The sequence below is a fragment of the Schistocerca gregaria genome, chromosome 6 (genome assembly GCF_023897955.1).
Source record: "Schistocerca gregaria isolate iqSchGreg1 chromosome 6, iqSchGreg1.2, whole genome shotgun sequence".
NCBI classification, from domain to species: domain Eukaryota; kingdom Metazoa; phylum Arthropoda; class Insecta; order Orthoptera; family Acrididae; genus Schistocerca; species Schistocerca gregaria.
In genome coordinates this window covers 521,215,968-521,233,529 of record NC_064925.1, presented here as the reverse complement: position 1 = coordinate 521,233,529, position 17,562 = coordinate 521,215,968, and the positions used below count along the sequence as shown (strand labels likewise).

At 44.3% G+C, this 17,562-nt stretch overlaps 1 protein-coding gene across 1 annotated transcript in view; it reads right to left on the bottom strand.

Moving 5' to 3' along the window:
- LOC126278002 (medium-chain acyl-CoA ligase ACSF2, mitochondrial-like) overlaps positions 1-17,562 on the bottom strand; it is a 272,719-nt gene that overhangs the window by 119,005 nt on the left and 136,152 nt on the right. Inside the window, exons 4-5 of the mRNA XM_049977692.1 lie at positions 16,829-16,980; positions 2,868-2,985 (exon numbers count right to left, since the gene is read on the bottom strand). Coding sequence (XP_049833649.1) covers positions 2,868-2,985; positions 16,829-16,980 — 270 coding nt within the window. The remainder of the gene's footprint in view (positions 1-2,867; positions 2,986-16,828; positions 16,981-17,562) is intronic.

The window sequence follows — 17,562 nt, the reverse complement described above, 5'->3', positions numbered from 1 at the left end:
AACTCCACTGCAAGAAGCACCTCTACACAGCACGTGAATGTCTGTGCACTGTAACACGTGCTGCCTTTATCATGCGACATGCTTCCTTAAGTAGGTAGTTGACAGTAGACTAATATTACGCTAGCCCGTTTATGTAGATGTAAGGTGCTTGTGAGACTTGTGCATTCCAAGACCACCCAACACCAGGTCGCCAAAATTCTGGAGCAGCTTATTCGATTGACTAGTAAGACATGATGTGCACTCCGAGACCACATGACTCCCAAATAAGGCTTCAACCAATCCAGTTCCCGGTACCTGCCACATCTAACCAAGCGCAATATTTGTAATACAGGAGATAGGTATAATATAGAAACACCAAGAATCCAACACTTTAAGAAAACTGTTGACATTCAAAACAGTTTGCAGTCGTCTCGTATGTGCCATTCTTCCTGCAAAACAGTGGCAAGTTCAGATAACTATCATGGAGGTGGACAGCGGTCACGCATCCTCATCTACAAAGTAGACCACAAAAGCTCAATAATATTGAGATCTGGTGACTGCGGTGACCAAGGGAGATGCTACAACTCGTCCTGGTGTACACGAAACCAGTCCTGGACGATGCGAGCTATGTGAACAGTGGCGCTGTCGTCTTGGAACGCAGCCTCACCAATGGGGTACATTGAACCATAGGATAGCACTGATCAAAATGGTCACATAATCCTTAGTAGTAATGAGACCTTGTGCAGTACACATGTGGTCAATGAAATCTCACGATATGGCTGCCAAAAGAATTGTAATATACTGATTATTCCTTGCTGCTGTAGTGTCATCTTGAAGCTGTGAAAAGGAGGACAGGCGCTCAAGGCGCGGAAGCAGAGACGCTGCTGAGGGCAGACGAAACTAGCAGAGACAGCGTTACATGAAGTAAACTGTAATGGGAGAGCCTTGCGAAAATGCAGACGCCCCCAGATGCGGTTCCAGGGGGTTAGTTACTCTTCAAGGAATTAACATTTAACTTCATATGTCGTGTAGACGCTGTAGTAGGTTGTCACCGTAGAACTTTGTAACCAACACGCACGTACTAGTGTATAAAGCCAGCTAGATACCAGCCCTGAGAACAGCAGCATCAGTAGCCTTACAAGGGTTAGAAAGAGAGCGAAAACGTCAAAAACTGTTGACGTGGCACTCCCTACTCCGTGGAGCCTGAACGGATGGGTTAAATGACGTACAATAATAAGTTGCAAGCCTTATTTGGCAGAGAAGTTACGTTTAGCTTTCAGCTGAACAATGTTGATACCAAATACGGACTTAGTGCAACTGCATTAACATCCCCGCCTTAGGAGCAGTATAGGGGACCTAACTAAACCGTGATTGGCAGGCACGTGCAACAGACCTACGGGACTGGTTGGGTGGCTTTAAGTGGGAAAAACAGTGCCCCCACGCGACTCTTTAAAACCCCTAGATTCCGCGTTTTGGCAGAGTTCTCAATCAGACGATCTGGGAGCCGAGTCCGCGTCCGTCGACTCCAGCCTCGGTCCAGCTCCACGTAAGTCTGCTCTCTCTCTCTCACTTGGAGTGCCTCAGTGAACAGTGTCACATTCAGTATCTTTTGTTTTGCAACCAAGTCGTTGCCTTGAGATGCTGCTAGTGTTTGCTACTGTGGTTAGCGTCTACTCCTGGGACTTTTGCACAGGCTTCTGTTATAACAGTGTTATTATGCTTTTTCTAACCCTAGAACTAGCCTCCAGTGTATTAGTTAGTCCTGTCTGGAATAAACAACTATTTCAAACCCTTTTTGTCCAAGAGTCTCCACAACGAGTTCCCTACCGAGTCTCACCACCTGCATTTCTAGTAAATGCCTGTACCAGAGCTGGCTCAGCTAGAAGAAAACAATCAAATGCCTTCACTGTGAATTGTCCTTCTGCGTTCTGCTCTGTACCGCTCGGGAGCGCAGACTCACCAGTAACCCATTTTTTTCCCTCTCCCACCAATGTCAGCATATGACAAGACTCATCTGACCAAATTACTTTTTTCCACTGCTCCAGAGTCTAGGTTTTATGGCTTCTGCACCATGTTTTCCTGTTACAGACATTTGCATCAGTGATGGGTGTATTTGGAATAACAGCTCGCCCTGCATTCTCTACTTATGGAGCTCCCTTCGTGTCGTTTTGGTGCTGACAGGGTTCTCGAGTGCAACAATCAGTTCTGGAGTGACTTTCGCAACTGCCGTCTTCTTACTTTTGGCCACAATCCTCTCCAATGACATTCCTTCACGAACACTCAACACACACTTTCGTCCACGCTGTGATTTAGCGGCTGACGCTTTTTCTGCTTTCCCTGTACGCGGTATAAGTCTTAGACATGGTGCCTCTCGAAACATCAAACACAACCTTGTAATACGGTAGCTCCCACCGTAAGAGCACCGACAATTTGGCCTTGTTCGAAGTCATTTATCTCCGACACAATGCAGTCACAGCTACACAACACACTGATTTGAGCACGACTGGCAAAACATCCTGAGGACATCCCGCAGGTGCCGTTTGTGGTGAAACACAACAGCGCAACCTGCAGACTTGGGCAGCATCTGCATTTATGAACAAGCATGCATTTCACGCCGTGATCCCTTGTCTTCGTCCAGCTCCTGCGATTTTGCTCTTGACGCGATGGTAAAATTTAGCAATTCAGCGTGAAGATCTACAAAACTTCCTTTCATGAGATGACTGCGAAAGCTATCGCTTGATACGAGTATGTCAACCACGTGTAGATAACAACTTATCTGCGCTAAGAGTAAATGGCCGTCTGGGAAACGTTACTGACGTCAGCTTCCGCAATCAGTGTTATGCCACACTGTGCGTGTTCCACGTGCCGAGTGATATCTGTTTACTTACGGAGGTGAAGAGGATGTTGCAGCCGTCGTCTGGCTGTATGGAGAGCTGCTGGTTGGTGATCACGCCCAGGGAGCCCCTCGTCGCGGAGTCCATCAGCTCTCTCAGTTGGAAGGCTCCTCTGCAACGTTACAAAATCGTACCTAATGAAGCAGACACTAATAATACCCTCGTTTTATGCTATCACCAGGTTTGTAGCACCTTTTTCAGTATTAAAGTGCCTACCGACAACTTCATAAAATCACATTTTGAACCAAACAGAACTCTATATGGAGGAAAGTAACTAAATTAATTGTTATAATTCTTTCCTTATTTTATTCAGAATACTTCTTTACACCCACCACGTTGCAAAACTGCACTGACGACAAAAAACAACAACACAAAAAAATTAATGTAGAGTGATGAAATTTTGGGAATACGTTTGTCTAGGTAACATATTTAGCCGATTAACATTGCAAGATCACAGTTTGATGTAAGAGCCAATTAAACCACTGCAAATGTGAAATACTGGTACATTAATAACCGATGCAACCACCAGAGCGTTGAATGCAGGCATGCAACGTTGGAAAATACTCACTGGAATGCTGTTCATAGATGGCATCAAAGCAGGTTGAATTACCAGACTCATGTACAAGTTTGGATTCAGAGTGTAAGACGTGTATATTTCGTATATTTCTATTGCCTATTGTCAAACCACAATTTATGAAAGATGTTTATATTTTATTAATAGGATTAAGTAGGAATAATTAATATTTGTCATGTTGGAAATAATTGTGGTGGCAGGGAATGTCTGTCCCAAAGTATTGTTGGCAAGAGAGACAACACATTGATATAACTTTAAAAAGTGTGGGAGAGACGGCGTATGGATACTTTTTAAGAAAAGAGCGGGAAAGACCGCGCATTGATACATTTTGTAATGGTAGCAGGGATTGTCTGCACCAGAAAGCATTGTTCGCAGGAGAGACCGCACTTTAGCGTTCGTAGGAAGTCAGTAGTAAGCGAGATGTGAAGCGAGTCGGTAGCAGGTCTGAAGCGAGAGGTTGAGAGGAGCGGTGTGTCTGCCAGCCACCAGCTATGATTTACAAGAGATTATAAACGGATGTACGGAGACATCAACTAACTGTTATTATAAGAGGAACTAATATTATTGAATTATTTTCTTTGTGAAACTCAAGACTACTGAAGGTATGTTTGCGCAATGCTAGTTGTAAGATTATTGTAAAAAGTAAGTCCCATTTGAACGTTTGTAAAATCATTTCATTACCAACAGTAAAGATCTGAAGCGTTTGCAGAATATAATTAATTTTTGCCACCAATGTTCCATTACTGATTATAATCCATCCCAAAAACCATCAACGTAAAACCTTGCAAAAATTTTATTGTTGTCAAGAAAAAGTGTAACTATGAATTACGTAACTTCAGTCAAATTAATTAAAGAATAACGTCAGCTTTGCTATTAAAGAATAACGTCAGCTTTGGTAATAAATACAGCCACTTATTATGACAGCCCCACAAGCAGTTAATAGAGCATAGTAAACCAGAGTAACTGTATTCATGTCGCAGTTCGATGTAGCAGTCAGATGGCGATCCAGTAACAGTAAACAAGGTAAGGAACAGTTTTGGGTTATTGCAGATAACGACTGAGGTCCGCGACAACGACACATTCTATGTTTCGTCGAAATTATCAGAAAATGACTTTTAATAAGCAGCAATTAAATTTGTATGCGAAGATTGAGAAAGAGAATAAATTTCAAAGGGAAGATTTCATTCGTTATTATTAAGCAAGAGTTAGAAATCCTAAGGAAAGGTTTCATAGGTTATTGTAGAAGGTACGGTTGCGTAAAAAAAAAGAGATATAGAGGAGACGGGAAAGTTTCAAGCGTGCGTGGTATAACCATAAGAGTGCTCCTGCTATCATACAAAATCACACCGCAGGTCATAGCTCCAGGTGTGCGTCCAGTGTGTCTCGCACATAGACAGGTCTATTGCTGGCCCTCAACTGATGCCCTTGTAACCAGCACACGACCATCACTCGCACCGGATCACTACAATGAGCTCTCTTTTGCCACCAATGAAGTCGCAAATAGGGGTGGTTTGGGGGCAATGGAATGCATGCCAGAGAGCATCTGGCACGGAGCTGTCCTTGAAGCAACCGATTTGGAACAGTTAGTTGTGTCACTGCAGTGCCAGCTGCTCCTCAAATTGCTGCTGCAGATTGAGTACGATGTGCCAGAGCCGTATACCGAAGCCAATAGTCTTTCCTCTCCGTCCGGTCTGAGGCGCCTTGCCACGGATCGCGCGGTGCCCCCGTCGGAGGTTCGAGTCTTCCCTTGGGCATGGGTGTGTGTGTTGTCCTTAGTGTAAGGTAGTTTAAGTTAGATTAAGTAGTGTGTAAGCCTAGGAACCGATGATCTCAGCAGTTTGGTCCCCTAGATAAAAAAAAAATAAAAAAATTAAAAAGACTTCCCTCTCGGTAGTACCACGTGGCCGTCCGAAGCCAGGTCTTCTAGCAACCGTACACTCTCGTGACCACTACTGCCAGCAGTCATGTACAGTGGCTTAATTCCTGCCAAGTCTTTCTGCACTATCACACAAGAAACATCCTGCTTCTCGTATCCCTATTAACGACCTTATTCAAACTCAGTGCGGTGCCGAAAATGGTGTCTTTGTCGCCTTAATGGCGTTCTACACCAACATCAACTCACGACGTGCAATCTGAAAGGTAATTAACCCTCATGACAGCTAAGCTAGCATTTAAAGCAAGCCCGATTTGCATTCTCATAGCGGCGCTACGAGCGCCACTCTTACCTGACTGATACGAAATTGGACAAGACATCATTTTTCAGTTGTAGAAACACGCCTACCGACTTCAGTTTTTGTTGTTGTTGTTGTTGTTGTTGTTGTTTTTGGGGGGAGGAGACCAGACAGCGAAGTCATCGGTCTCATCGGATTAGGAAAGGACGGGAAAGGAAGTCGGCCGTGCCCTTTTCGAAGGAACCATCCCGGCATCTGCCTGGAGCGATTTAGGGAAATCACGGAAAACCTAAATCAGGATGGCCGGACACGGGATTGAACCGTCGTCCTCCCGAATGCGAGTCCAGTGTGCTAGCCACTGCGCCACCTCGCTCGGTCCAGTTTTTGTTGCCCAACTCCTTCTTGATGTTACGATTTTTTCCGTCAATCTCGTAACCCATACACCCTAAAGACTGAACGGAATGTATAGGTAAACTGATAATTAATTTTAAATTAACTGAGTCTACAACCGATTTTGTTCTTTATCTCATAGCCCTTCATGAAAAGAGTGTTAGGCTTCTGAATAGGAAACAAGTCTTAGAACAGAACTTTTCTTACTAAAGGCGATTTAATTTTAGGACTGAAAGAAAAATTTTACGCATTTCAAAGGAGTTATTACAAAAGCACATCCAACCTTTTTTTTATATCTGTCTTTGATCACAATAGAAATCCTTCGACGATGACTGGTTTCAGTCAGATCTGTTCTACACCATGTCCTAATGTGATAACGCCGTAATGGCCTCGTCAAAACGATGCCAATGACTTTGTAGGACTTTATACTTTGCTCAAAGACTGGAAAAAAAAAACAATTGGCAGTACCTGGATCGCTGTTTGTATTCGTGACTATGTCGCAGCTGGTGAAAAACACATTCACTTCCTCGTAAGAAGGACATTCAGTTCCGGACGCCTGATTTTCAGTAACGCTTGTAAGTAGGCTGTTCAGGTTTTTTATATTGGTAACGCCACGTAGCACTCTGTATGAAAATCACTGGCTGTGCTGTGTGTAATCTGTGGCTGGTTGGCATTGTTGTAATACTCGCCATTGTAGTGTTGGGCAGCGATAGCTGGATGTGAACAGCGCGTAGCGTTGCGCAGTTGGTGGATGTGGGGAGAGAGATGGAGGAGTTTTGAAATTTGTAGGAATTGATGTCATGATCTGATATATATATTATGACTATTAAGGTAAATACATTGTTTGTTCTCTATTAAAATCTTTCATTTACTAACTGTGCCTATCAGCGGTTAGTGACTTCTGTAGTTTGAATCTTTTATTTAGCTGGCAGTACTGGCTCTCGCTGTATTGCAGTAGTTCGAGTAACGAAGATTTTTGGTGAGGTAAGTGATTTGTGAAAGGTATAGGTTAATGTTAGTCAGGGCCATTCTTTTGTGGGGATTATTGAAAGTCAGACTGCGTTGCGCTAAAAATATTGTGTGTCAGTTTAAGCACAGTCGTGTATAAATTTTTCTAAGGGGACGTTTCACACTGACGACGCACATGAAAAATTGCTATGAAAAAAATTTATAAATATGCTGATGGCTTGGACCGAAGAAGAAGTTATTATGGCGAGCGTAGGTCCGGTCTAATTAGTATAAGAATATGGACTGAGAGTAAGCAGAAGAAAGACGAAAGCAGTGAAAAGTAGCAGAAATGAGAACAGCGAGAAACTTGACATCAGGATTGAGAATCACGAAGCAGATGAAGTTCAGGAATTCTACTACCTAGGCAGCAAAATAATCAATGACGACGGAGCAAAGAGGACATCAACAGCAGACTACCATTAGCAAAAAGGCCATTCCTGGTCAAGGGAAATCTACTAGTATCAAACATAGGCCTCAGTTTTAGGGAGAAATTTCTAAGCATTGTATGGTAGTGAAACATGGACTGTGGGAAAACTGGAAGAGAATCGAAGTATTTGAGATATGGTGGCCGAATGTCGAGAATTAGGTGGACTGATAAGATAAGGAATGTTGAGGGTCTACGTAGAACCGGAAAGAGAAGGAATCTATGGTAAACACTGACAAGAAGAAGGGTCAGGATGGTGAGACATCTGTTAGGACGTCAGGAAATAACTTCCACGGCACTAGAGGGAGCTGTAGGGGGTAAGAACTATAGAGGAAAACAGAGATTGAAACACATCTTGCAAGTAATTGTTGACGTAGGTTGCAAGTGCTACTCTGAGATGAAGAGGATGGCACAGGAGAGGAAATCTTGGCGGGCCGCATCAGACCAATCAGAAGACTGATGCCTAAATAAAGAAGCCATGAAAGAGATGGGAGGAAAAATCTAGGAATTGGTGGAGCTATCTGGAGCTGCCGAGTTCTCGAATTCCAGCCCCGAGGCGAACATACATATTTCTTGGTGGCAAGATCTGGAATGGGTCCACTCGATCCCATGGGGACCAGATAAGGAGAAAAGGAACCCGTCGTTTCACGGAAGGCTGTAGTGTCTAACTTACCAACAATCAATAAATATAAAAAATCTCTTCGTTTGTTGAAAAGAAGTTTAAAGTGGCCCTTATGACAGAGCCAATTAATGCGTATATGGTCGAGACAATGAAACAATATGTTGAACTAGAGAAATTCCTTGAGACTTGGAAAGAAAATAAAAAAGTGCGAGAAAAAGCCAAATCTGAAAACATCTACAGAACTATGGAACATCATTTGAAAAACGAGTTGAGAATGTAGCAGTAGGCAACAGACTAGTTGAATATCCTTTCTGGATGGTGACATCTCAGTGTGGCTGAACAGCAAACATGGAGCCTATCAAAAAAGGATTTGTCTCCAGTGATCAACATGGCTACCGAGAAACTTTTGGAGATCGCGCCTGGCCGTTCTCTCGCGGAAACAATCCGTCAAAAGACTGAAGTTGATAGCATCTGCCGAAATTTGTTTGTTTGTAGCCACGATCTGCTATTGACAATACTCAGTTCGGAAAAAGGTTTCACTGAATCGTTACTTTGTGCCTGAATACTCACGAAAAGGAAATTCCGTATGTGGAAGAAGAAAAAGCAGACATAGAAATGCCACCAGTTACAGGTGGCAGTAAAAATGCTTCCGGAACGAAGAAGTTTGTAAAATTTGTTCCCACGCAGAACTGTTGAAGACTGAAAATGATTTCTCATTTTGTGAGTAGCACAGTTCGTAAATGTAAATAGCAAGCTACTTATTTATGCCATCTCATTTAAATCTACTTATTTTTCGTTGTTAAATATCCTGTAAAACCTTGCAATTATCTTGTACAATTATCATGTAACTCCAAAATAACTTTGAATCTGGTGCTGAGCAAAAACAGTAAAACTGACAACAAGTCAAGGGTTGTCAAATACATAGTCTCGAATCAAGCTGGCAACCGCTCGGGATTTATTATTTAATTAAATATTTCTGGGAAGATTACTGCCCACAGTAGTACTACACAATAAGATGCTTGCAATTACACTCCTGGAAATGGAAAAAAGAACACATTGACACCGGTGTGTCAGACCCACCATACTTGCTCCGGACACTGCGAGAGGGCTGTACAAGCAATGATCACACGCACGGCACAGCGGACACACCAGGAACCGCGCTGTTGGCCGTCGAATGGCGCTAGCTGCGCAGCATTTGTGCACCGCCGCCGTCAGTGTCAGCCAGTTTGCCGTGGCATACGGAGCTCCATCGCAGTCTTTAACACTGGTAGCATGCCGCGACAGCGTGGACGTGAACCGTATGTGCAGTTGACGGACTTTGAGCGAGGGCGTATAGTGGGCATGCGGGAGGCCGGGTGGACGTACCGCCGAATTGCTCAACACGTGGGGCGTGAGGTCTCCACAGTACATCGATGTTGTCGCCAGTGGTCGGCGGAAGGTGCACGTGCCCGTCGACTTGGGACCGGACCGCAGCGACGCACGGATGCACGCCAAGACCGTAGGATCCTACGCAGTGCCGTAGGGGACCGCACCGCCACTTCCCAGCAAATTAGGGACGCTGTTGCTCCTGGAGTATCGGCGAGGACCATTCGCAACCGTCTCCATGAAGCTGGGCTACGGTCCCGCACACCGTTAGGGCGTCTTCCGCTCACGCCCCAACATCGTGCAGCCCGCCTCCAGTGGTGTCGCGACAGGCGTGAATGGAGGGACGAAAGGAGACGTGTCGTCTTCAGCCATGAGAGTCGCTTCTGCCTTGGTGCCAATGATGGTCGTATGCGTGTTTGGCGCCGTGCAGGTGAGCGCTACAATCAGGACTGCATACGACCGAGGCACACAGGGCCCAACACCCGGCATCATGGTGTGGGGAGCGATCTCCTACACTGGCCGTACACCTCTGGTGATCGTCGAGGGGACACTGAATAGTGCACGGTACCTCCAAACCGTCATCGAACCCATCGTTCTACCATTCCTAGACCGGCAAGGGAACTTGCTGTTCCAACAGGACAATGCACGTCCGCATGTATCCCGTGCCACCCAACGTGCTCTAGAAGGTGTAAGTCAACTACCCTGGCCAGCAAGATCTCCGGATCTGTCCCACATTGAGCATGTTTGGGACTGGATGAAGCGTGGTCTCATGCGGTCTGCACGTGCAGCACGAACGCTGGTCCAACTGAGGCGCCAGGTGGAAATGGCATGGCAAGCCGTTCCACAGGACTACATCCAGCATCTCTACGATCGTCTCCATGGGATAATAGCAGCCTGCATTGCTGCGAAAGGTGGATATACACTGTCCTAGTGCCGACATTGTGCATGCTCTGTTGCCTGTGTCTATGTGCCTGTGGTTCTGTCAGTGTGATCATGTGATGTATCTGACCCCAGGAATGTGTCAATAAAGTTTCCCCTTCCTGGGACAATGAATTCACGGTGTTCTTATTTCAATTTCCAGGAGTGTAGTAGAAGGTAATCCTTTACCAAAAATGTACTTCACTTTTAAACAGAGTGAGATGGAACAGTGGTATCACAGAAGACTCTGCTCCCCGTCTTGCTACGCGGATTTTGATTTTCCGGTCTTTCCCTAAATCGCTACAGGCAAATGTCGGGATGCTTCTTTTGAAGGGACTTGGTAGAATTCCGACCCAATTCTCTTCGATCAAGTGCGATTAAACTATAATCGTCCTTTTTTAACACGTTCGCTTTATTGCCTGTCTGTTCGGTACAAATTTTGTGATTTGGTGAGCTAGATACTTGAAACTTCCATCAGAAATCAGAAAATTGATGACAATGCAATATTAAATGGCTTTCGGGCCTGGTGTGTTGTGGAGGGTACTTTGTGTTTATGCCTGTTTTACTGTTCAGTACAAATTTTCCAATTAATTTGGAACAAATTTCCTAATGAGGTAGAGATTTGAAACTTTCAGCAGACCTCAGAACTGAATGGCAATGCAACATTAACTCATTTTATTGTCTAGTGTGTGACGGAGGGTACCTTGTGTGCCATTGCTATTTGTCCCTCATCCTGTTTCAGTCATGAATGTTCCGCTGTAAGAACGATTGTTCGTGAGCTTTAGTGTGAACTCGAATCTATCTCATTTTTACCTTCACGGTCTTTTCACGAGAAGAAACAATGTATCCGTTGATTCAAGTGAAGAGAAACTGAAACATACCTGAAATTTACCATATATCTCTGTTGTATTCTCATGAAAAGGGATGAAATCGATTTAGAAAAATTTCAACACAGAAGACTAAAATAACAGAAAATAATCATTTGAATAAAAAACTTTTTAATGTAACGCGTTTTTAAAACGAATTAAAAAGTATAAAGTAGATTTTTCTAGCCCCAGTAGATTCCCATCCCCATAGAGAGAGTCCTGGAAATTTGTGCTCGTGGATTTTTTAATAGCTATGACTACACTTGTAAAATTTAAAGCGAAAAACGTGAGCCGCATGAACACAATATTGATGCATGAATAATTCACTTAAGTCACTAACAGTTTTACTGGACTGCAAATGATGGGTACTGTAGCGTGATTTTTCTCAACGACAGATGCTCTGCACTTCCTTTGCTATTAACTCTTGCAACGTGCCAATTTTTTCGTTTCAGATTTTACAAGTATTGCCATAGCTATTAAAAAATTCATAAGCAAAATTTTTCAGAACTACCTGTATGGAATTAGGAATGTGTTTAGGGCTAGGGGAATTATTTTATACTTTTCAGCAAGTTTTAAAAAAGTGTTCTATTAAAAGTTTTTATTTAAAATTTTCACCTATAATCACAGCATAGTTTCGTTTATTTTTGCAGCCGTTTTTCCTTATTTGTTCATCTTCTCATTATAAACACAACGGAAGAATTTTTTGAGTACGATATTGACACATACCCATAGCTCAACTCAATCGTACTAAAACCTACTACTTGTCATAAGTTAGTTCTTTTTCTTTTCATCTGTAAACGTAATTTTTCTGGAATAGTTTAACAGGAACAAGTTCGCATGAATATGTTTATGTCGCATAAGCAATATGAACATTTGTGACTAGTTCAAATGCACGCTGGTGCAAAAGACGAACCTAGGACTGTCTTCGCAACTAGTGCACTATACAAACCGTGTACCCAAATGTACTGACTGCAATAGCGATCTGCGATAGAGTCGCATTCCGGCACGTACATTCATTCATCCCTGTATATATTTTGCTAAGGACTTGTAATACATGGGACAGTCATACGAAAACCGAACGTCTTTAGGACCATTGCATGGATCCATTCAAAAGTACTCACCGCCCACGTTAAGATACACTGCAGGCCATTAAAATTGCTATACCACGGAGATGACGTGCTACAGACGCGAAATTTAACCGACGGGTAGAAGATGCTGTGCTATGCAAATGATTAGCTTTTCAGAGCACAAGGTTGGCGCCGGTGGCAACACCTACAACCTGCTGACATCAGGAAATTTTCCAACCGATTTCTCATACACAAACAGCAGTTGACCAGCGTTGCCTGGTGAAACGTTGTTGTGATGCCTTATGTAAGGAGGAGAAATGCCTACCACCACGTATCCGACTTTGATAAAGATCCGATTGTAGCCTATCGCGATTGTCGTATATCGTATCGCGACATCCGCATGACTGTAACGGATCATGCAGCCACGTCTCGATCCTTGGGTCAACACATGGGGACGCTTGCAAGACAACAACCACCTGCACGAACAGTTCGACGACGTTTGCAGCAGCATGGACTAACAGCTCGGTCACCATGGCTGCCGTTACCCTCGACGCTGCATCACAGACAGGAGCGCCTGCGATGGTGTACGCAACGACGAACCTGGGTGCACGAAAGACAAAACGTCATTTTTTCGGATGAATCCAGGTTCTGTTTACAGTATCATGGTGATCGCATCCGTGTTTGGCGACATCGCGGTGAACGCACATTGGAAGCGTGTATTCGTCATCGCCATACTGGCGTATCACCCGGGTCATACTGGCATATCACCCGGCGTGATGGTATGGGGTGCCATTGGTTCCACGTCTCGGTCATTTCTTGTTCGCATTGACGGCACTTGGAACAGTGGACGCTACATTTCAGATGTGTTACGACCCGTGGCTCTACCCTTCATTCGATCTCTGCGAAACCCTACATTTCAGCAGGATAATGCACGACTGCATGTTGCAGGTCCTGTACGGGCTTTCTGGATACAGAAAATGTTAGACTGCTGCCCTGGCCAGCATATTGTCCAGATCTCTCACCAATCTGGGCAAGTGCAACGAATATCTGAAACACATCGTTCATATGACACGTTGCAATACCCGCTGATGTTTTGGCAAGGAGAAGGTGGATATTATTTTAATATCAAAATGATAAATACATTGAATGGTGAATATCAATATCATAGTTCAACATGGCGGAAGACCATCAGCGTTGTTTCTTCTTGCGCCTGATAATAAAACAAAAAATGTCGTGTATTACAAGGTACTTAATTGAAGAATGGAAGCTATGCACCAAAAATACTTAATTTTTTGTATTTCCTAATAAAAGTTGAACTTAACATCCCAAATCTGATTATTTATTGGCTTTAAGGCGGAACAGAGTTCCCCGGGTCAGCTGGTGTAATACTGTTTCCCTGGCAGTATAAGGTATCACACTATCGACCATCTGTAAAATGACGAACCCTTCCAAAAAGGAACTGAGACATAGCAAGCTGTATCGCGATAAGTGGTTGGGGGATGGAACAAGTTAAAAGTAAGATAAGGGTGCAAAGACCAACGGGGCACCCAAGTATAAGCCCACAATGTATCAATGGACATTAAAGTAAATCGGTCAAGAACTTTTCGACATTTTTGGAAACAACGTTAAACAACGCTTTGTCTTTGCATAGTAATACAGGTAAACGAACAAACTGCACGGAATTTGCATTTACAGGGTGGCGCACGAAATGTGTTACCAATTGTTTCTTTCACAATTAACGACGCACATTAGATATCCTGCTGGGATCTCTACAGCACTACCAGCAGAGCTTGGAAAAACAAATGAGTTACGAAATGACGTGTAATTCACGATACTTCCGCTAGGAGACTAGTAAGCAGCAATGGCTGACAATGGAAGACTGACGACACAGCAACGATCAGCAATTGTGTTACTTTTTCAGGAAACGAAAAGCCTTGTTGTGACTCAGAGGCGTTTTCGACAACAGTTTAACACACGATGGGTCCCTAGCAAGAAGACCATCCACAGGTTGTACGATAAATTTGTACAGGAAGGAACAGTATTGGAAGCGAAACGACGTCGGCCTAAGCCTGTTTGTTCGCCGGAGAGTATTGAAGCGGTACGATTTGCTGTGCAGAGAAGTCCCGGGAAATCGTGTAGAAAGGCAGCAGTGAAACTGGGAATATCCAGACTCTGCGTTCAACGCATTCTTAAAAGTGACCTCCATATGTGCCTATACAAGATGACGTGTGCACAGAAGCTCACTGAAGAACACAAGCAGCAGAGACTCCTGTTTGCTCAGTGGGCGGAGGATAGGGAAGAAACTCTCAACAACGTTTGGTTTTCAGACGAGGCGCATTTTCATTTAGACGGTGTGGTTAACAAACAAAATGTACGCTTTTGGGCCACTGAAAACCCACAAGTGCTTCATGAACGACAACATTATGCTCCGAGGATTACGGCGTGGGCAGCAATTTCCAGTCACGGACTTACTGGACCCTTTTTCTTTGAAGAAACTGTGAACAGCGAGCGTTATTTGAGCATGCTTCACAACAGCGTCATTCCATAGCTTCTTGCTACTGCCTTGCCCTTCAACACGCAGTGGTTCATGCAAGATGGAGCAAGGCCACATACTGCCAACACTGTGTTGGAGTTTTTACACGAACATTTCGACATGCGGATCATTTCACTCAGGTTTCCAGGACCCTTCAATGACGGACAAAATTGGCCCCACAGTAGTCCAGACCTCAATCCATGTGACTTTTTTCTTTGGGGGTACCTAAAGGGAAAACATTTCCCGAAACCTCCACGGGATTTAATGGAGCTCCGAAGACTTATTCTTCAAGCTTGCAGTGAAATTACGGAAGACATGTGCCGTAGGGTAATCACTAACGTCTATCAAAGTAGAGACTGCATTTATCGACTGTGGATTGTATCCCACAGAAGGAATAAAGTGCCAGCCGCTTGTGCCAGCTTTGACACTTGGTCACCTGTCATACATTCTATACGGCGTTCAGCGCATCTACCTGTTTTTGAATATGATCTTCAAACGCTCTCCTCCCAGATCCCAGTCCATTATTTAAGTAAGATCTGGCTGGACAGTACTAATGTCAATGTTGGCTTCACTCGTCTCGTTCAAGCACAATGGCCGGGTTTTCTCTGTGTATATATCGGTGGCTCCAAAATTCCGCAAGAAGAGTGTACAGGATGCGCTTTTTTCTGCCCTCAGATCCAGATCCGCAAAACCTTCAAACTACCTACGAACACTTCTATTTTTACGGCGGAAACAGCGGCAGTTTTGGAAGCACTTAAGTTTGTCTCTAGCACTTCCTTCCCCAAGATATTGATAGTACCTGACTCGCAAAGCGTTCTTAAAAACATTCAGTACAGTCGATGGAACAAAACAACCAACAGTTATATCTTGGATGTGATATCTGAATATATTCGCAGCACACGCACAGGCCGGACGATCCATTTGCTGTGGGTACCTTCCCGCTCTGGTATCCTCTATAATGATGAAGTTGATGCATTAGCCACACAAGCGGCAACCTTAGGCACCGTCCTGGATCTGCACCTTCCTTATACAGACTACTTACGTGAAGTCAAGGATCACGCAAGACAACAATGGCAGGAAACGTGGAACGTTTCTCAACAGACAAAAGGTGGTTATTACGCAGTGCTACAACCTCGGATTCCTTCACAGCCGTGGTTCATGAGGACACATCTGGACCGATCCACGATTTCTACCGTCATAAGACTCCGCTTCAATCATGCCTCTTTCCCACAACATCTACATCGGAGCAACGTTTACAGTTCACCAGCATGTGAGTGTGATCCTGAGTCGGAAGCTGATGTCAACCACATCTCATTTATGTGCCCCAAATTTTACCGTGAACGGTTGGTCTTTCTGAAGACATTGCTGAGTATGGGCTACCATCTTCCTCAATCAGCTTCTTCTCTTTTGTGTACTGAAGGCGTTCGTCTATATAAAGTGATAGTTAACTTCATCAAGAGTACTGGTGACAATCTGTAGGTTTTAATGGTGTACTTAAATTATAAATATGTCTTGCTGATGAAGATATTTCAGAATTGGTGTGAATTGTAAGCCAAGATACTTTTAAGTATTTTCCAATTCAATTCGATTCAATTTTTAAAACATTATGTACAAAACTGTAACAGTAAAGCTTTTTATTCTGGTAAATATGCATTTCTGTATTTGTTTATTCAATTATGTGTACATTGTCACTATGTGTTGTCGATGGCCAAATTGAGTACACACTCAAAGGCCAAATAAACAATAAAAAAAAGGAAGTTAGGGAACGAGATGGTGGACTTATTGAGCATGTGCTGAGTTAGAACAAATCTACACGAACAGCTCTTCATTGTAGTATATGTTCCTTTCAGATTGTATTGACAATAAAGATTATATTCAAAAACAAAACGGTAACAGATTTCGTGCGCCACCCTGTAGTTGGTTTCGTGTGGCCGTTGTTAATGTGGAAGGTACAGTCGTGTGGAGTGGGTGGAATCTCGGCGGAGCGAGCTGTAGCGTGCAGGTGGCGGTGACTGACCGTTTGCGGTCGCCCTCCATGAAGACGACGGTGGCGAGGTCGGGCACGTCGGCGCACTGCAGGTCGCCCGGCGGGCTGTGGGGCAGCTGGGGCGCCATCCTCAGCACCTTGGGGTAGCACGCCTCCGCCGCCACCACCCCGCGCGCCCCCACCTGCGGGCAAGCCGGCCACGGCGCTGTTACGTGGGCCGCCGCTGCTGCCACCCAGCACCAACACTACCTCACGTTCTTGCTAGGGACGCAACATCCAGTTCGCGAACAGGACATACGCATTTAGGATGCACCATCCATCGGTTGGTTTCTCACATTATACTCTGATCAAACACAACTTGTTATTTGTCAAATGGCGCGGCAGCGTTACCACCACAGCCGGTCTAAGGACACGCTGCGTCTGTAGCACAGGTGAACATTTTTTTTTTGGAAATTTGTGGTAAGGACTATGGGACCAAACTGCTGAGATCATCGATCCCTAGGCTTACGCACTTTTTTTTCTAGCTGCTTATTTTTTACGACCCACCGTCTAATTTCTTACGGTGAGTCGTATGTTGCCACTTAGCCGCTGTGACTGGGTCCAGGGTCCGGTGTGACTGAAAGTAACACCACACCGGCTCCCGTCCCCACTCACACCGTTGCCCGTGTCTCGCCACGTGGAAGCGGGCTCTATTTGTTTACAGCCATTTGATATCTTTTTTTGTGCTGCATTAGATAATCTTATAACTAATACAAAATCAAGTG